Below are 21,830 nucleotides of genomic sequence, written 5' to 3'. Positions count from 1 at the left end.
GCTGGGAGCATCTTTGCCAAAGGAATATCCCTTACTCCCCCTGGCCTTCTCACAGTTCCTCTGGGTCCAGCTCTGGAGAGGTCAGCTGATGAACTCCTTCACTGCCTTCAGTCTCCAGCATAGAGCCAGCAGGCAACTCCCCCTGCTGCTTTCTGGCATTCAACCCTCATCTAGTCCTCTGACTCAGGGATACCAGCCAGCAAAATCCTCTTACTGCTCTCCTGCCTTCCTCCAAGAAGCACATTTTACCACCTTCTGCAAAGACACTGATGACTTACAGTTCCCCTGCTCTCACCTGCCCTTAAGTGACCCACTCCTTTCTAACTCCCTGAGCTCTATTTCCCTCCTTGGGTCTCATTCTGCTGCTGAGCCACCCTGATCTTTTATAACCTTCAGGTGCTATACCAGGCCACCCTCTTAATGGTCCAAATTGGGAGCACTTGATCTGGCACAGGGGGCTGTCCTGCTTCATTTACTGCAGCCAGCCATCCTGTGATACTGCTTTCTACTGTAGTAATATTGCTCTTTAATTTTTCATTTAACTTTTTAAAAAATACTCTACCATAGAGAATAATTCCAAATAGAAGGAGAGAATAGGGGGCAGAAACAAACTCACAGCAGATTTATGTCTCCTCATCTCCTTTTTCTAGTGTCTTTGCCTTTCACTCCACTTTGTACTAACCTGTCTGGCCACCCCATTCAAAAGCAGTAGGAAGTTTAGTTGTCAAGGCCTCTTTATATTTTATGTTCTTTAAGCAAACTATATTAAGATCATTCAATAGCTTTCCACTAGGCTTTAAATAAGCACAGCTCACAATTCCCTACATGCACATGAGCCTCAGAATGGGAAGTTTGCAAACACCAAGACGAAAGTAAATAAATCTACTGTTTTAAATTGAAACTCAGAGTTTAGTGCAACATGCTTACAAGTGCTTAATGCAATAAACAGAGTAGGATGATACAAAAAGGGTAGCAAAAAAATAATAATTCAAAATTTTTACAGATTAGAGGGGAAATAATTACAAATTTGGGGCATACATGCTCTGCAATCTCCTAGGATATACTTACAATTCTTTGTAAATAAGGAGAACATTTTTTCTTCCTTTTACCCTCCATCTACCTCATATCATCAATGCCTGTTTAGGCAGGTGTTTCCTCCAACAACCCCTGGTAGATCCCTGACAGTTCTCACTATAAGACAGTGGCTTTGAAGGAATGGGCAGAAGATTTATTTTTTCTAAAGGATATATTATCTTTTTTGTAAAGTGTCCAGATACTACAGTGGTGATACTTAAAAAGAAAACAAAAAAGGGTATAATAATTACCCTGTGAGGTAGGTGTTTATTTATTTAAATTATTGTATATATTATTTAAATTATTGTATACATTATTATCATGACATTGGGGTGCGTGACATGGAAAAGAAGCAAAATTAAACTCCCCATGGTAAAAGTAACAGCACACCATAAAAACAACACACCATAAAAACCTCTGAAGAAATGATCAACAGTCAATCAAATGCAATTTAACAAAAGTTACATCTTGTATATCCTCCCTGAGATGTGACAGGGCCCATTTTATACATCAAAACATTTGTAAGACGACTGATGATGTCTGAGTCAGAAGGTCATGGGTTCAAATCTTTCAGGTGGACTGTACCAGTACCTTATGCTGTGTTGAAACTACCTTGCTGCATTGTAGGGATCACAATGCAATATCAGATAGCTAAACTGATCTTTTTTTCTGCTCATCTCAGACAGCTCTCCAGACAGAAGTTAAAGATCCCAGATCACACTTCTAAAAGGAGTAATGGATAAATCCAGTGTCCTGGTCAGTATTCTATCTCTAAACTTTTTGCTGAGTTCCTGTGGCTGCTGAGCCTCACTCACTGCACTACCAGTATCTAAATCATGGTTTAGTGCTTTTGGAGATCCTGGTGTGAAAACAATTATATATAATATAATTCTGTTTTTCTAGTCTGTACCAGAGGTGTTTGTACCTCAAAGAGTCCATTAGATTCCCTGCCAGTCTTTTCCACTCTAAAACACATGTATCTTAACCAATTCTGCAATCAAGAATATAGCATTATCTGGAATCAATCAACAATATTCCTGAATCAGCTTGAGAGGAGGCCATCGTGGAGCAATGTGAGGCCCTCTTCCGTTGCTCCCTAAATTCCTTTTCAGTACCGGAATAAAGGAATGACCACATGTCTTAAACTTGAATCTTTAGTATCATAGGGCATTATTTTACCTCTAGAGCACTAGGGCAAATGCCTTCGATCTATGTTTTGTAAGGGGATTTGAAAGCGGACTAGCAAAATATCCTAACAAGTCAATCAGCTTGTGACAGTCACTAAACAATAAGTGGTAATAGCCACATTCAAATTATTAAAGGTTTCACTTGAAACCCAAGTAGTCCATATAAGTGTAAAGTCTTTTGTTTTTCAGTCCTCCTAGCAATGCGACAAAACCTTGAGCATGGTTCCCTCCAGTGGTTAATTAATACAAATTAGTTTTTTACATTACTCCGTGTATGTCCACTGGAAGTATATTTTGTAAAGATGCTTTGTAAACCTTTATGAAAAATAATAACTGGTGAATTTATTTTGAAAATGAAATTATGTAAAAATATTGTCACAGCATTTATATTATATGAAGTGAATTTTAATAAATACAGGTTTGTATACAGATTTATATTAAATGTGAGTGATGGGTTGTATTAAATACATTGCTGAAGAGGTAATCTGTACTGGTACAGATACTGTACTTGCTTGTCTCTTGCAACAGACATATGATATTCAAATTGTATTAGACATTGTACACACAGACACAACCATGTGAACGCATAGCACTGGGAAGATTGCCGACTACTTCCCACTTATTATGCTCAGGATCATATTTCTCAATACTCTGCAGATATGTTCCTTTTGAATAGGAATATCCTCCTGTTACATAGATGCATCCATTCATGACAACTGCACCACATTCCATCCTTCTTTCCATCGTATGCGCCATCTGCCTCCATTCATTTTGTTCTGGATCATAGCAGTCAGTGTTTGCGGTTTGTCCACCCACAAGATAGAGCTTGTTTTGTAAGGCAATGGAACACAATCCATATTCTTCAGAAAGAAAGGGAAAATAGTTTAATTTAGAATAATAAAACAAACAAGCAGTACTACCTAGTTAGTGAAACTGCAGATACATATGATAGACTCTGTGTCACAATTTCAGAGTAACTGAATCTGTATTCCCTCTCTGTGGTCCATCAAGGGCACCACTTAAGGTTTCAGGCTCCCAGACATCATCTCTCTTGGATAGAGATCATGCTGCCATACACTATGAGAAGCCCTACAATCCTGTCTGCCCATGCGCCAGCCCCTGTATATTGCCTCTTCTCCAAAGGCTGTGAACAATGCATTGTCAGCCGTTACAAGTTACCACACAACTTTCTCAGAAAAATACATTTATTCATAGGATAAAAAAGCATTACAGAGAAAGCATAAAATAATAAAAGCTCCTACACACTTCAGAAATCACCCATCCTCCACACTGGGAGTCTGGTAGGCCAACATCCCTTTCAACACTTCAACAAGGGTTGGGTCTTTCTTTGGACAGAAGGTCCTGTCCATTTGCTAAATCAAAAGGAAGCCCCCCAACTCAGGTCAAGCTCTACCAAAAAGCTCTTTCTTTGTTTTGCAGTGTCTGGAAAACCCAGCCTGAAGCAGTATATGTCTAGGGACTGGTACTTCTATGGAGCTGTTTCCAAACAGGGACTGTTAGTAATCATCCCCCGCTGTTTTCAGTTCCTGCAGGAGCTGTACTAACCCGCCCCCAATGGAGTTCCATACAATCTCTGGCCCACAATGAAACATAAAACATTCATTAACTTCATACACTATCGTCCCAAAAAATACAGCATCTGGTTGCAATATCGGCCACAGTGGGGTCTTTTTTCAAAAGAAATTCTCCATTGACTTAAATTGGTTTTGGATCAGATCAGATTTTGAAAAACCTCAACAACTTCTGCTGTATGTGGTCTGAGGAAGACTAAGGGCATTGTAGAAGCTACATACATTTTAACCAGTGGTTAAAGAGAGTCTTGTTTAAAAATTTATGCAGATGAACATAGGAAGTAGAGGGGGAAATTTATTCTAACCCTGTCCATTCAGGATTGTTCCCTTGAGTTAATTTTCTTGTCCTTTATCCAATCTAGATTATATTACCCTATATGCTGAGGCTTCCACCACTTCTGTAGCAGACTATTCCACAGTCAAATCAATGTAACTGTCAATAATTTCTCTTTATTAATTTCATCCCATTACATTACAGGGAGACAGTATGTCCTAGTGAATAGAGCACAAGACAAGGCTGGGACTCAGGAGACCTAGATTCTATTCCCAGCTCAGCTATTGACCTACTGGGTGATCTTGGACAACTCACTTCACCTCTCTGTGGTTCAGTTCCTCCCTCTGTAAAATGGGGATAATCATACTGACCTCCTTTGTGAAATGCTTTGAGATCTACTGATGAAAGTAGATCAAAGCATTTCACAAATGAGTGCTAAAAAAGGTGCTAAAAGGTGCTACATAAGAGTTAGGTGTTATTACTTCTCTTTCCATTCGAACGCGTCATCCTCTTCCTTATTAGGGTTCACACCTTCCATATATTAGTGGTTTATCATCACTGTCCTGTTCCTGAGCCAAAATCTTCTGACCTTTTTTGTCAATCTCCATTTCCCTAGTGTTGCAGCCTGTCTTTATGCAGACTCAAGACAATAGTTGGTTGCACTGTGCATGATCTCTGCAACCAACAGAGCTAGAATTAAACTTTATTTTTAAAAATTAATATGTAGATTCTGGAGCAAAATCTGCTTGAGACTTTCTATTCTGCCAGCCAGCAATCCATGTAAACCACCTTTGCCAAATGCCCAAAAGGGTATGGAGTTTCTAGGAAAATAGTGTACTGTATTGATAATATAGTCCATACTTAGTAATATAGAAAATAGCAATATATTAATTATATGCCTAATACAGTTCTGAAGCAAACTAAGGCCTGGTCTACACTAGAAAATTAAGTCAGCATAACTACTTAGCTCAGAGGTATGAAAAATCCACACCCCTGAGGAGCAGAGTTAAGCCAACCTAAATCCCTGTGTAGACAGTGCTATGTCAATGGAAGAATTCTTCCATCAACCTTGCTACTGCCTCTTACAGAGGGGGATTATCTATGCTGACGAGAGAGCCCCTCCCGTCAGTGTAGACAGTGTCTACAGTGAAGTGGGACAGCGATGCAGCTGCACAGTTGTAACATTTTAAGTGTTAACAAGTCCTAAGGCTTTGTCTACACTGGAACCTGAATGACAGAACTTTTGTCATTCAATCATGTGAGAAAAACACACCCCCAAATGACAAAAGTTTTGCCGACAAAAAGCACCCGTGTGAACAGTGCTTTCTCGGCAGGAGAGCTCTCCTGCTAGAGCACTCCCAGAAAATCCCACTCCAGTAAAGATGTGTATAACGTGAGTACACAGCTGTCACCATGAAGTACATGCTCGAAAGGTTGAAAATGAAACCTGAGCAGGAGCACAGTCTCCAACAAAGGGATTTTAGAGTAATTAACAACCAAGCTGTACTGCTACTGAATGTATCCATTAGAGATTGCTGAAACAATCATTTATCTTCTATGTTGTCTTTAATGCTAACGCCCTATTACACTTCACAGTCATAAAAAAGCAGGTGCACACAAATAAGAAAACAAAAATAAAAATAAGAACAATGAAATAACACTTCACCTACATTTCAATACACTCAGTACAACAATTTTAAAATATTGTTAAAAGTTCTGTAAAGCAAATCTTTAAAACATAAAACTCATATGTTCCCCTCCCAAACTGTACATAGAAAACCATTCAAAATGTGCATTAAAAAGTGATTTTGGTCATACATTTAGAATGTTTTCTCTGAATATAACTCTTATTTTCCCTTTCTATAATATTTTTAGAGAGAGAGAAGCTAGGTGAGGTAATACTTTTTTATTGGACTGGCTTCTGTTGGTGGAAGGTACAAGCTTTCGAGCTACACAGAGCTCTTTTTCAGATCTGGGGAAGGAATCAAAGATACTACTTCACCTATCTTGTCTCACTCATTATCTGAGACCAGCACAGCTACAACAACACAGCAAACAACTTTATAATATTTTAACACTTTTCATACTACATTAATATTAAACATTTATTTGTTGGCTTGCTGATCAAATACTTTGCTAGCTATTAACCTTACAGCAATTTAGAATGCATTTAGAATGCACTTGAAGCTTATTCTCTTTACAAAAGAACATTATCTAAAGCAATGACAAAGATCATTAAAACTTTCAACTAGAAGTAACCAAAGTCAAATTCTATATGTTTCTGTTTACCTGGATGTGGACTTGTAGTGACTATGCTCCATTCATTGCTACCTGAATGATAGCTCTGAATTTTGTCATAGGTGCAGCTTCCCCTGTAACCATAGTGGCCTCCAATTACATAGATGACTTCACACAGGACACAGGCTGTGGCATTTCCAACACCTATTTATAGTATTAAATTCACAGCACAACTTCAGATTCTACAGAATACTTACTGCCACTTCAATCAATAACACATCAATAAGCTGAAGTTACTTGTTAATTAATATTTTAGTATAAAATTATTCTTCCAGGTATTTAAATGAATGTGTAATAAAAGCACCAGAGAGAACTCTTATGACACCTTACCTTGTCAATATAAGGCAAAGTCAGTGAAATCAATAAAGCTTCTTACATATTTTATTGCATATTAATCAATATCAATCCATCCTTTCAGACCACACAAAAGCTATGTGTAATATTTATATGTTAGGTACTGTACCTAGTTTTGCAGTACTTAAAGAAACACTGACAAGGTGGATGAGGTAATATCTTTTATTGGACCAACTTCTGTTGGTTAGTGAGACAAGATTTCAAGCTACACAGAGCTCTTCTTCAGGCCTGGTAAAGATACTAAGAGTGTCACAGCTTGTCTCTCTCACCAACAGAAGTTGGTCCAATAAAAGATATTACCTCACCCACCTTCTCTCTAATATCTTGGGACCCACATGGCTACAACAACATGGCATACATTAAAGAAGCACTATCAATGTTAGGATGGAAATTTGACTTATTTTAAAATTATTTTAATTTCATAGAGAATTTTAAATACCATTTTAAAATAATCATTTCTTTACCAAGAAAAATTTAAATGGCAATTGAGGTTACTCAGCACCTCACAGAATCATTTATACTATTTTAATCCTCTGAATTACATAATTAATTATGCTGTTGTACAAACAAGGAAGTAAACAAATTGGAGCTATGACAGGTTTCAGAGTAGTAGCCATGTTAGTCTGTATCCACAAAAAGAACAGGAGTACTTGTGGCACCTTAGAGACTAACAAATTTATTAGAGTATAAGCTTTCATGGGCTACAGCCCACTTCATCGGATGCATAGATTGGAACATATATTAAGAAGATAGATAGATAGATAGATAGATAAGTTGGAAGTTGCCATACAAACTATGAGAGGCTAATTCGTTAAGATGAGCTATTATCAGCAGGAGAAAAAAACTTTTGTAGTGATAGTCAAGATGGCATTTAGACAGTTGACAAGGTGTGAGGATACTTAACTTAGGGAAATAGATTCAATATGTTTATCTCCATTTAAAAAAAGTGACAAAAATGAATGCTTGCCAAATTAATATGGAAAAAAATCAGAAGGAAATTATAGAGAGAAAACATCTATACAAAAGAGACAAAATAGTTTATAGTATAATTCTAATATTCTACTCTTTATAAATTAGCAATAAATTAGATCAATAAGAATAATGGTTTATAGTAAACGATATGGACATCTAAGTAATGGCTGCATGAGCAGTATGAATTCTACTGATTTTTAACATTAAGTCACTATCCACTTTCTAGGTGTTTTGTATTTTACAGACCTCTTATAAAAGAGAGAATATGTAATTTAAAAAAAACATGCAGTGACTTAATTCATATTTTTTTACTTGCATTATCTTTGATAACAAGATAATACAGTTTATTCTTTGCAATAGTTCAAATTCTAATATTAAAAATAATTAAGCAAATCAAATGTTTTTCAATCTGTAGAATAAATTGCTGCCACTTTTCATCTTCCCACCAAGGACTTTAAAAGTCCTGGACTGATAATACACAGAGATGTGACAAATTACATGAACAGAAGTTATGAATGACGGAAATGTGGCTATAAAGAAATGGATCACAACTGTAAACATTGTGATACCTGGAATTTGTTATTCTGATCAGAAGTTTTTATCAGATAGAACTTAACTGCTGTTTGGATAGAAAGTAATTACCATCCATTGGAGCTAAAGTTAAATGACATTTTCATTAGAGTACAATCTGAATAAAAATATTATGATCATTTTATTGAAACTCAACTTCAGGTTTCACAGATTACTTTCTGAAGGTCCATTCAGCACCAGAAGGGCTGAAATTGTACAGTGACTTTTCTATACCTTATACAGAAATTTTGCGCAAGAGAAGGTAACATTAAACTGAACATACTACCTTTAAATTCACATTAGTGTTGTTGGATACAGTCCTGTACAGAGTTCAGATGTTTCAAGTGGTTTGACTAATAAAGACCTGAACCCATTAAACCCATTAAAGTTAATAGAAATACTCCCATTTACTTCCATGGGCTTGGATCAGGCCCTAAATATGGCTGTAAAGTTTACAGGTGGCAAGTGAAAAAGGACAGACATTGAGGCAATAACCATAGGAAAAGTTACATACCTTTGATCATGTTTGCAATGGGAACCCATTTCTTTTGTAAAGGATCATAGAATTCTGCTTCTTGTGCTGGAGCCCCTTTTCTGTAGCCCCCCAAAGCATAGACACAGCCACCCAAGGTAACTGCACAGTGATAGTACCTTGTATTAAGCATGGGGCAGCCTTCTGTCCATTCATCAGTTTCACTGTTATAAATCCACACAGTATCAAGGGCTTCTATGTTGTCAGTTCTATAGCCCCCCATTACATAAATGTTGGGTCCCAAACTAGTGACCCCATAGCTCTCCCTTGCGTGATCAGGCATTTCCGTTCCCTGGATCCAAGCATTAGTTAAAGGATCCCACACATGGACTTCTGATAAAGGATGCCAGTAATATCCTCCAATCACATACATAGCTGCTGTGGGCCTTTTGGAAATGTCTTTTGGGTTTGTGTTTAATGCACTGTATATCAGAGACCTTATCTTGTTTTCATTAAGCTGGCATTTCTTTCGCAAGCTTAAGGCTGATCTTAAATATATTTCATTTAAATCTATTTTGAGGCAGTTCAGCAGATCAAAAATGCATTCAATTCTTTTCTTCACGTCATATGCTATCCATTTAACCACAGGTTCTATGGCTGCCTCTTCTTTCCAAACATTGAGATTCTCTCTGGAGAGAATAAATAGGAGTTTGTCATAGCTGATTTCCAGAAATTCTTCCTGCCTCCACACTTCTTCAAATCTTGATAACAGTATCCTCCTAGATTCTTTCTCTAGCTCTGAACAAAGGTGATACTCTGCGAAGGAGTGCATCCCTATGCAGTTGACAGTATCTACATGCCTTACCAGAAACTGCTCACAGGCTTTCTTTACTGACACAAACTGGAGGAGATCCGCAGCTTGGAGGAGACTTTGAACATTTCTCTCTGTTATCTGGATTTGTGATGTGTATGCATAATTCACAAGAGCCTCCAGTATAGCGTGGCTGATCCCGGGAAGTTTGATCTGATTTTTAGATTTTTCTTTCATGTCAGCTGTGAACATTGCCCTAAAATAATTGCTACAAGCAGCTAAAACAGCTCTGTGGCAAAGGAAGATCACACCAGAAGCACACTGAAGAGTAATATCAATAAATAAGCCATCCCGGTAAAATGTTCTGAAAGCCTGCAGGAAATCCACAGGGTGAGAAAGATCGTTGTAAATATAGGTATAGTCCTCTTCTCCGCTCAGAGCCATCTCTGGAATAAAGTCAAACAAAAGGGGGTAGTTTTCAGTTATGCAAATTGCTTTGGGTAGTCAGCGCTGAATGTCTTAATTGTCCGTGTACATTGTATCAATGCTGCAGTCCAAAAGGCAAAATATTTCCCAGTCACGAAGCAAAATCACACGCATTTTCAAATAAGGTTTTATTCATGGCTTTATACATATTCAACCACATCCAGGGGGAGAGTAAACTCGATGCATATGGATGCGTCTCCTTTCCCCCTTCTAATAACGGGTCTGTGACAGACTTTGCTGTATTGTACTATTCAAATTATTTGACGTCGTACAGCCAGAATGCGCACAGAAAAACAGATCTCTCACCACGCAAATATGGCACGTGAAGAGCTAACTGGAACCCACATGTCTTAACATTTTACATCTAACTCCATGTGGAGTCCAAGCTGCGTAGAGACCCAATGTCCAACTCCAGCGCAATCCGTTTGTAGCAGAGCTGCTGCCTATTTCAATACTAAAATGACGGGGGAAGCGGCAATGGACAGTATCGCACTCGGGCGGAGTGGCGCGGCCGCTGGGCGCGCGGGGAACTCAACGGGGACGCGGAGCCCTGCAGCACTGGGTGCCAGCTCCTTATGGCTCAGCCCGCTAGCGCAAAGGGGCTCCCGTTGCAGGCAGCCTCACGCCACGGGCTCAGCCTGAAGCCCCGACACGACAGCTGGGCTCGGCCGGCTCCGGGTTGGAGGAGCCCGGCGGGGAAGCCTGCGCTGCTGCGGCGCACCCTGGATCAGCCGCGCCCGGCCAGCCTGAGAACGCAGGGGACTCCCGCGAGGACCCTGGGCCAGCGCCCTGCCCGGCCCATCGGCCCTGCAGCAGCGGGGAGGCGCCCAGCAAAGCCCCCCAGCAGCCACGCGCCGCCCTCAAACCCCACGCGGGGGGCCGGGCGGCTGCGGAACGGGAACCTGCCGGCAGAGGGCGGCGCCGTCAGCTCGCAGCGCCGGCGGGGTAACGCCTCGCGCCCCAGCCGCGCTGCCCGCCCCGCGCGCGGGCCCAGACCGCCGCGAGCCACTTACTGCTCTGCCGGAGGCGGCCGCCGCGGCTGGGCTGGGGCCGGGCTCAGGCGGCGGGCAGCGGCCCCTTGACCTTATTCGTGAGAGAGGCTGCCGCGGGAGGCGACTGAAGAGCTGAGGGGCAGCTCCCGGCCCGTGTCGGGGTGTCTCAGCGGTCTCCTCTCCCCCCGCCCTGCCGCCGCTTCCAGCCCGGCAGCGCCCCCTCCTCAAGGTCACCGCGCCCCCGCGAGGCACCAGCGCCCCGCTCCAACAGCTGCGGCTCCGCCTGGCGCGGAGGGGGGCGGACTGTGGGGTAGGGCTCCTGCCGGGGCAGGGCCCGGGGCCGCTGCAGCTTTCCCAGCCCAGCAGCTCAGTGACACGCAACCAGGCGCAGGGAAGCTACCCTAGGACGTGGCTTTCACAGTCCCCCACAGTGGCCCACGCCGCGAGCATCCCCCCAGCACCTGCCAGGGCCCAAATCAGCCTCTTCTGCAACCCGCCCAGATGCTGCTCAGCCGAACCCCGCAAACAGCGAAGGCTAAAGAGGCAGCAAGGTTAATTGCTCCAGGTGAACTGCAGCCTGCTCCGGTGCGATCCTGTCCTCACGTGTAGAAGGCACGCTCAGGGCTTGGCCTGGGCATGCGGGGAGCTCCCCACATCGTGCCGCTCAACCTCCCACTGCCCATGTGGGACAGACTCCCCATGAGGAACACAGCAAATGATCCATGCCGGACACCGAAGTAGCTGTGGAGTTCCCTTTCTGTAGGTGTAAATGACTCTTCTCATTATGTCTAACTGTCATGTAGACGTGTCACAACTAGAGCTGTCTACTGTTCTCATCATGTTGATTCTTTTTTCCTCCTGTAAATAATTAGCAGCACTAGTAATCCCAATTATGGTTGGCGCATAAGTAACTCTGGATTTAAAATGAATGCTGTCCATCAAAACCAGGGAGCCAAGGCTCCCTTGAAACTGGAAAGGCTGGAGAAAAACATTCTCAGAGCAGGACTATTATTTGTTATTTGCTAAGTGCCAGCAATGAACTCAGTGCAGTAGAAAACACAAAATAAGAGAGTTGCTGTATCATGGCTCCAAAGGACTGGTGCTAGGACCCCAGCTTGGAAGAGTCAGAGAGCCAGGCCCTCCCTAGGGATCTCTAGGGCAAGCCATGTGGCTTCGCTGCCTCCTTAGGCTGAACCTCTGGTCCTTCAGCACCCTACTTCATACTGTGAGTGTCGGTCAGCGGGTCCAACTAAGGCAACCTCTTAGGGAGACTTGTACAATCTTGGGGAGCAAAGTGCCTCCTCGGTGACACTCAGCCGGCGTTGTAAAACAGAAAAGTTTTTTAGTTGCCTGGAACACAGCACCAGTAGTCATTCGTTAGCATAGAGAAAAGAAAATTACAGGATAGTCCATCCTGGTCAGCACAGAACCCAAAGCCCTGTGCCTCGCACCTATCTTTGTCCAGATTCAGATGTGCCCGATGGCTTCCTGCAGCCCACACTTCCACCTCACACCTATTCCCCAGTCCTTTGTTCCTGAACTGGGGAGATGTGGCTCGGCCTCCCTGCTTAGAGGTGGGGAAGTCCATCTCTCTTTGGGTCTTTGGTTGCTAAATGTCCATGTCTGGGCAATTGGATTTGCAGTTGTCTTCTCAAGAGCTCCACTGACATGGGATCTAAGACCCCAGACAGCCAGGTGCCACTCACACCTGTGTTTTAGCTTGCCCAGAGAGCAAACAGTCCTCCACTCAGGTAACACTGCAGCAAATAGGGGAAACTGAGGCACTCATAGGCTTCATAAAAATATTACAGAAATTCCTACTTTGTCTCATGCTGCCCCTTGGAATTTACAATGTGAAAGACACACACAAAACAGAAGGCACTGTGAAGTCTAAGGGATTGGATAACTTGGGAAGGAGAGAGATTTAAAATTTATTTTTTATTATTTTTGGTGCGCTTTTTGTGGGTATCAGAGGAAAAGTGAATCTTAAAAAGGGATTTAAACGGGGAGAGGATGCAGATGACACACAGCTCTACTTATTCTTCAACACATACATCACTACCACCAAGATGGCCCAGTGCTTGGACAAGCTCAGGTCATGGATGAAGAACAGCCTATTATAGCTGAACAGGAACGAAGCAGAGGTGATGCTGATTGGCAGGGGAAAGAACTGTGAGGACTTTGCAGCCATGGTGGAGTGTCCTTTGAATGAAGTCATATACCCACAATTGGTCAATTCAGTCCATAGTTTAGAAGAGCTCCTAGATTCATTGCTGACACTAAGCTCTCACATAGCCCCACGTACAAGTAATGCTTTCTGACATCTCTGTCTGGGTATGAGACTCTGGTCAGCACATGGCAGATGATGACTTGGCCTTGGTTATATGTGTCTTTGACTTTGTCACCTTTCAGCTGGATTACAGCAATGCAATACCTAAGCATGAAGAATCAGCTCTTCATACCTGGTCATGGAGCCATCAGCCCTTAGGAAACTCCAGCTAGTACAGAATGTTGCAGTGTATCTGCTCACCAACACAGGATACTGTGAGCACATCAGACCTGTCCTCTGCTCTCTACATTGGATTCTGATAGAATATCAAGTCAAGTTCAAGATCTCAGTTCTTATCTTCAAGATGATCAATGGTTTATGCGCAGCAAAGACTACCTATAGTTCCAAGATGAGGGCCACGATCAACAACTCCACTCCTCAGGTGCAATAGAACTTTCTGTCTCAAGTGTAAAACTTGTCTGTGCAGAGGACAGAGCTTTCTCAGGAGCCAGATCCAGACTGTGGAGTGAATTTCCACAGAACTAAGGACCATCACAAACCCCACCACCTTGTGCTCTAAGAGCAAAATGCCCTTTTGTCCTTTCCTTCTCTAACAAACACATGGCAGCATATACATATTTCATTATAAAAAAATCAAACCCCACCAAAACACTACACTGCACATAAATTTCCCCCTTAGGGAGAGAATGAGAAAGAAAATTGACCACATGTGGCACATGTTAATCACATTGATTAATGCATAACCGGAAGACACCTGGATATTATGGTAATGAAGACAGTAAAAAAACCTATATAGAATAGATGCTGGATGCTTCAGTGGAAATCATAAAATCTTTTAACACACTTAATTGTGGATTAACAGGAGACCTGAAAGTCCCTATGCTATTTTTCCTATCAAACACCTTTTACAAATGCTAAATTAAAAGATTTAATAACAAAGAATGATTGCACTTCCTGATGTAGCTATAGTTCCTTCAGTGGGTAGCAATAACTACTTTGAATACTTATCCAACCTTGGATATTTTAATTGTAAAGTGCCAAGCTATAAAGCCACAGCAGTGTTCAAAGATGGAGGACAAGTGATCACATGGACAATGAAATATCACTGCAGACTATCACATTCTATTCAAGATCTCAGTCCTTACTGTCAAGAGGGGAAATCCTGGCCTGTTGAAGTCAATGGCAAGACTCTCCTTGACTTCAGTGGGGCCACGGTTTCACCCAAAGTGCTTAATGATCTGGGCCTGGAACATGTGAATGGTAAATAAACTAAATCTGCAAGATGAGGATCATTGTTGACAGCTCTGTTCCTGTGGCACAATGAAACGGTCTAAATGCCAAATAAATTCTAAACAAATAATAATACCCTGAGGGCAAAGCTCATTTCTACATGAGATGGCCCTTTCCCAGGATCTATTCCAAGACTGTTTAACAAACCCTCCACAGGATCTAACAACCATCACAAACTTTGCAACTTTCCCTTTACAAGTTCAAGATGCACTTCTTTGAGTTGGGCTTTACTAATAAAAATAGAGCACAGTAGACAAACTAAAAACAATATTTAAAACACAATTTCCTCCTTAGGAGAAAAAGGGAAAAGAAAGAACCACACATGACAGGTAGTCACATCTCTTAATGCATGACTAGAAGGCACTCAGACACTACAGTATTGGAATTTGAACAGAACAACCTGAAATTTTAATTTAATTTCTTTTACTAAATCTAGTGGTCTGCAACTACTCTAAGGAGAGTAGGCAGCACTGACCTCTCCAAAGAGAATAAAGAGCTTCTCCATATCACACTAGAATATGAAAGCCAAAGTAGACAAAAGGAATGCAAGCAAAAATATTGTTCATTGCTTGCAAACTAAGCTATGTAAAAGATTCAGCTCCATTTTAACACTCAGTTTCAACTGTAAAATAGGCAAGAAAAGTGCTGAGGGTCATGCCTGTAGAAATGTTAACAAAATGAAGGTGAAATGTGAACCATGGAAGTGAAAATGTCCTGTATACATGGGTGGGGTCTTTCAGGTTTTATTGCTTAGGGAATTAAAATTAATAAATCCAGTTTAATAATGCAATTGTGTTTTGTTTACTCCCAGAGTTTAAATTTTATTTTTAGAATGAAGGTTTCCAGGGCTTATGTTTATATTTTTATGAGTTAACATATACTAGCTGTCACACTGGCAATGACTATTCAATCACGTTACTTTATTTAAGACCTACATTAATTTTCAAATAACTATTTTTACACAGAGTCAGGGAATGGAAGGCTCTGGTAGCATGAATGCAAATATCTTGTTTGTTGTAGCAGCATCAGGTTCTCAGTTTCCAGCTACAGGGGTTTTTTTACAAGATGACCGACAGCCAGCAAGCATTAAAACTTGGCACTACCAGCCTTCCCATTAACCCATGACACAACATTATCAGCAAACAAACTGGAGAAAATGCTTGATAACCATGCAGGGGAGAGTATTAAAAACTGATGTGTGTGAATGTTTAAGCCCTCATTTAAAATTTGGATACAGGGTGACAGAAATTCAGGTTCTTAGAACTTTAAAACTATAGTCACTAAGTATACTAGGATCTATTTGCTCTTTTATGGGAGCTGGGCATAATGGGAACAATGGGTTTGGTGATGCACCAATGGTCAGAAATAGTCACGTAGAAGTTAAATTATTTGAAATATTTCATTAAAGTATTAACAGTTAAGTGTAAATATATTTAATGTAAACAATTTAATAAATATGTTTTCATTATTAAATGCATTAAGGGACAGATTATATAACCCTTACTCACATTTATGAGCACTTATTCACACAAATATACCCACCATGTGAAATCCTGGCCCCAGTGAAATCAACGGAGTTTCACGCACTGACTTCAATTAGACGATTTGTGGGAGTAAATGCCCACCACTGCAAGAACTGCAAAATCTAGCGCTAAGTGTTTATTGTATTCCATAAACACCCATACTTTCTCTTCCTGCTACAGCAGTGGTACACTATTTTCTATGGTTGCATACGATGTGTAATTTTTCAGATTATATTTTATCCATGATCCCAGCCTCCATCACCCACTTATTAAATATTCAAACAAGCACCTGCATGCTTTCTCTCATGTTGCCCCTTGCCCTTGGGAGGAGCTCCTTATAAACATCCACAAAACTAACTAACTCCCTTCTGCCGCGATTACTACAAAAAACTTGACAACAGATAGGCTACTGATGTGCTGAGATCAGTTTATCATGCTGACCAATACTGTCTCAGTGTTTTCTTGCATGTACTTCCCCATCTGTCTTATACTTCGATTGTATTGTGTTTTATCCAGTGCGTAGTATAATGAGGTCCTGGTCCATGACTGGGGCTCCTATGTGCTACAATACAAATCATAATTTATTCTAAGCAGAAGCGACTTTTCTATAACAATGAAAATCCCAGGGGAAACGCTTTCACATCAGCAATTCTGCAGTCCTTTTAGATTATTTGTTAATTATGGGCTATGTTTTGCAGAAAGTTAAACAGCGATTTACATCAACCTGTGGAAATTAACTGGTTTGACAGAGAGGCCCTCAGCATCACTGCTATGATAGAGGGTCTGTCAATTTTATATTTTAAACTCTGTGTTCACAGCTCAGCCATTCTCACATTTTACTCAACCCAGCATCCAGAAGATTCACATAAGAAGCACTCACCACGAACTGAAAATAAATTACTCAAATTACTCAAAAATGTGAGTTTTAATAATTATTCTCAGTTTTCCTACCAACACAAGGGTTTTCAGTAATTTACAGCAAGACTTTTCTTTTTCATTGTACCAGGGGGCTTAATCTATTCAGTTATTTGTAGTAAAAAATTATTTGCATGCCTGTCCACCAGCTAGGTAGGGAGCAAGTGTGTATTTAACACATTTAGGTTAGTTTTGTTGAAACTTCAGAAGAGGCAAGGTGCTGTAAGGGCAAATAAGGAGGTAACTGTATCAGTACCTTGGGGCTGATTTATCTTGTTAGACTGACCTCACACTTGGTAAAGCAACCCCACATCCTTTCATGTATTTATACCTGCTCCTGTATTTTCACTCCATGCATCCGATGGAGTGGGTTCTAGCCCATGAAAGCTTATGCCCAAATAAATTGGTTAGTCTCTAAGGTGCCACAAGGACTCCTCGTTGTTTTTGCTGATACAGACTAACACGGCTACCCCTCTGAAACCTAAAAAGAGTGGTAGGCCCAATTGACTAGTCTGGAGATTCAAGTGCATTCTTGCATTTTACATACAGAATTGCATGCTTTTAAGTGTGGATAATGTGCATTTTTTTGTTTGTTTAAGGAATAAATATGTCTATGAAGTAAATAACATAGGCATGTTGTATTTTATGTCTTAAAACCTTTGTTGTGTTTTTGTCACTACATCACTTTTGTGGTTGGAGAAAAACCCGATAATCCTTGTTTCCCTATTCTGAAGAGGGCAGATCTAGTCCACAAATAACAGCATGTATTATCATCCTGCACTAATAGTTATACCATATTCCAATCAGCTGTGAAATTCTGATATGTATAATCTATATATACACATTTTTGTTTAAACAAAACAATGTCTGTAACTGAAAAAGCTTTGGGGTCAATACCATTAAATGTTTAGATGTTCAACCCTTCACAGATTTGTCCTCCTACCTTCTTTCTCTGCTCCCCTCCTACTCCACTTGTCTCCACTCAGCTATTTTTTCACTTCTTTCATTTAGGCCAGATTATGAACTGTTTGGTATATGTGACCTGTTGCCCCGCCCTCCTACCACCACACTTATAGTTTGCTGTATCCTAGCATTTTTCACACATAGATCCCAGAGACTTTTACAAGGGAAGGCAAGTATTATCCTCCCCTTTAACAGAGATAATACAGGAGGTAAGTGGCATAGCTACTCTACCAGAATGCAGATCTGCCTCCTAGCCCCCTACCCTATGCCCCAGACCATGCTATCTCTCTGCTTAAAGTATTTGTGAATATGATGGAACTCACTCACTAGATGACCAAATGCTTAGTCTGCACTCACTTCCTGCTTCTGCTTAGGTACATTACATTCAGAATACAAAAAAACAAATCTCCCCTTTTGTAGAGGAGATGCACTTTTCATCCACAGTGACGTGGCACTCTAAACATAAATATCTACAATCTAAATAAAAATGGGTATGTATCTAGGCTCCAACTTGTACTCCTTCAACTGGGAGTTCAGTCTACTTACATAACACTATTTTTAAAGACTACTTATTTTGTACTTTTTATGGGACATTAAACGACTGAAGTTTAGGCCCATAATTTGTCTTTAGTGAGATTTAAAAACAATCTGATTTTTTTAAAGTCTTCCATTATATGTACACGTCCTGGCATGGGTTCATTCTACTGCTGCAGAGCTGCAAGCAGTCAGCAGAGGGAGCACAAGTTAACTATTTACCAGTTATTACCCAAACTTCTGGACTCCACAAAAGATTTTGATAAATAGTGACAATGGAAATTACAGACTGCTGTCAGAGTGTAAAGGGGCAGTTATCCCTCCACTCGCAATTACACTGGCAATAGGGAACAAATTGAGGCAGAAAGTGGACCAAGAGCTCATGTGAAACTGAACAGAAACTCCACTGTTCGGAGGGCTCATGGTGAAGATAGAGAAGCCACCAGAGGTAGCAGGTTCCGTGCCATCAAGAGCAAAAGTACATGGCAGAGTCACACGTCAAAACTGGAGGTCTGGTCCAGCATTTGCTTCCTATAGTGGGAGTAAAGTGGTGATAGTCAATGGCTTGGGAAACTGTTGTATTGTCAAGAGGAGGCCTTGGGTTCTGTGGCGCAGGGTTTCTGCTCCTACAATAGTGGATAAGGGTCAGAGATCTGCATCTTTAGAAGCAGATTTAACAGATTCTTGAACTACCTTTGGATCTGTGGGCATTAACCCCAGTCCCTCCCACAAGACAGGCAAATACTACTTCACAGACTGGGGCCTCAGGTATTTTTGGAAAGTAAACTATCCTCTTTCACACCTTTTTCCATACTCAGCATTGATTGAGCCTAGGGCCTGGTCTACACTACGAGGTTAGGTCGACTTTAGCTGCATTAGGTTGATTTTATAATGAATGCATCTACACAACCAACCCATTCTGCCGACCTAAAGGGCTCTTAAAATCGACTGCTGTACTCCTCCCCGATGAGGGGCGTAGCGCTAAAATCGACCTTCCTGGGTCGAATTTGGGGTAGCATAGACACAGTGCTGTCCAATTCAATGGTATTGGTCTCCGGGAGCTATCCCAGAGTGCTCCAATGTGACTGCTCTGGATAGCACTTTCAACTCTGATGCACTAGTCAGGTACACAGGAAAAGCACCGGGAACTTTTGAATTTCATTTCCTGTTTGGTTGGCATGGCGAGCTCAGTAGGTGACCATGCAGTCCCAGAATCACAAACGAGCTCCAACATGGAGCGAATGGGAGACACTGGATCTGACTGCAGTATGGGGAGAAGATTGTGGAGGCAGAACACCGATCCAGCAGAAGAAATGCTGATATATATGCCAAAAATCGCACAAGGCATGGTTGAGAGAGGCTACACCAGGGATACACAGCAGTGCCACATGAAAATTAAGGAGCTCAGGCAAGCCTACCAAAAGACAAAGGAGACAAACAGTCGCTCCGAGTCAGAGCCCCAGACTTGCCACTTCTATGATCAGCTGCATGCCATTCTGGGGGGGACCCTACCAGTACCCCAACACTCTCCATGCACACCTGCAAGGTGACAGCCTCACGTACCACAGATGAGGATTTTGTGGATGAGGAAGTGGAGGAGGAGGAGAATGTGCAGCAGGCAAGCAGAGAATCCATTCTCCCAGGCATCCAGGACCTTTTCCTCACCCTAGAGTAAATACCCTCCCAGGGCCTATTGTTCCCGGACCCTGAAGGCAGAGAAGGCACCTCTGGTGAGTGCACATTTGTAAGGACACTACAGTGGTTAAAAGCAATTGTGTTTAATGTTTGATTTTCCCTGAACAATTGTGATGCATTTGCGGTCAGTACAGCTAATGGAAAAGTCTGTTAATGTGTCTGGGAATGGAGCAGGAATCCTCCAGAGACATCTCCATGAAGCTCACCTGGAGGTACTCTGAAAGCCTTTGCAGAAGGTTTCTGGGGAGGGCTGCCTTATTTTGTCCTCCACGATAGGACACTTTACCATGCCAAGCCAATAGCAAGTAGCCTGGAATCATTGCAGCACAAAGCATAGCAGCGAATGGTCCTTGGTTTTGGTTGCATTCATGCAACATTCGGTCTTGATCTTTCTGTGTCAGCCTCAGGAGAGTGATATCATTCATGGTCACCTGCTTGAAATAGGGGAAGTTTTGTAAGGGAACAGTAATCCCCTCTATTTGGTGATCCCCAACACATTAGACAGGTCATAGTGGATGAGCCGGGCTGTTTGGGCTTGACTAAAAGGGATCATCCCAGAGAATAGCCACGCGGGAGGGAGGGGTATGCTGCATATCCACCCCAAAACCACAGCCCCTCCTTTTAAGTGGCAAACACAACCAGCATCGGTTGCTATGGGAAACCAGCTATCGGTTGCTGCAGTTTGAAACCATTCCCACATTATGAACGTGGAAAAAGCCAACCCCACGTACCCTTTGGCTTACCATGGCAGCCTGCAAATCAAATTCTGTTGCCCAGCTGTGTGTGATGTGTCACCCCATACTGGCAGGCGCTCAATATAAAAGGCAAAATGCAACCTTGCACCTAAAACATATGTGCTCTTTGCTGTGAATTGCTTGATTCACTGTGAAAGAGTCTCCCTTTTGTTCTCAGAAATGTATCATCTTAAAAGTCTACTCTCCCTTTTTTTCCTCCCTGCAGCTGCAAATGCTTCTATGTTCCCCCCATCAACTTTGTCCCTGAGGTTAGTGCAGATTAGAAGGTGAAAAAAATGCACCCACACTGACATGTTTTTCGAGCTCATGCAGTCCTCCTGCACTGATAGGGCATAGCTGAATGCATGAAGGCTTGCAACTCCATTGAGAAGTACCCCTTCTGGTTTATGTACTCTTTGGCAAGGTGCTCCGGTGCCAAGATAGGGATATGGGTTCTGTCTATTGCCCCACCAGTTAGGGAACCCCATTGCAGCAAAGCCATCCACTATGACCTGCATATTTCCCAGAGTCACTACCCTTCTTAGCAGAAGTGTACTGATTGCCCTGACTACTTGGATCACAGCAGCCCCTACACTAGATTTGCCCACTCCGAATTGATTCCTGACTGACCGGTAGCAGTCAGGCATTGCAAGCTTCCACAGCGCTATCGCCACTCGCTTCTCAACTGTCAGGGCAGATCTCATCTTGGTATTCCTGCGCTTCAGGGAGGGGGAAAGCAACTCATAAAGTTCCATGAAAGTGGCCTTATGCATGTGAAAGTTTCGCAGCTACTGGGAATCATCC

At 41.8% G+C, this 21,830-nt stretch overlaps 1 protein-coding gene across 1 annotated transcript; it reads right to left on the bottom strand.

The window, feature by feature from the left end:
* Positions 1 to 2,810: 2,810 nt before the first annotated feature.
* Positions 2,811 to 10,048, bottom strand: KLHL23 (kelch like family member 23). Its single transcript, XM_077830473.1, has 3 exons — positions 8,836 to 10,048; positions 6,417 to 6,569; positions 2,811 to 3,121 (listed from the first exon to the last, which is right to left on the bottom strand). The coding sequence occupies exons 1-3, from the start codon at positions 10,046 to 10,048 to the stop codon at positions 2,811 to 2,813; spliced, it is 1,677 nt and encodes a 558-aa protein (XP_077686599.1).
* Positions 10,049 to 21,830: the final 11,782 nt, after the last annotated feature.

Source organism: Eretmochelys imbricata, chromosome 11 (assembly GCF_965152235.1).
Source record: "Eretmochelys imbricata isolate rEreImb1 chromosome 11, rEreImb1.hap1, whole genome shotgun sequence".
In the NCBI taxonomy this organism is placed as follows: Eukaryota; Metazoa; Chordata; order Testudines; family Cheloniidae; genus Eretmochelys; species Eretmochelys imbricata.
The sequence above is the reverse complement of the archived record's forward strand: the minus strand, read 5'-3'. Positions and strand labels throughout refer to the sequence as shown.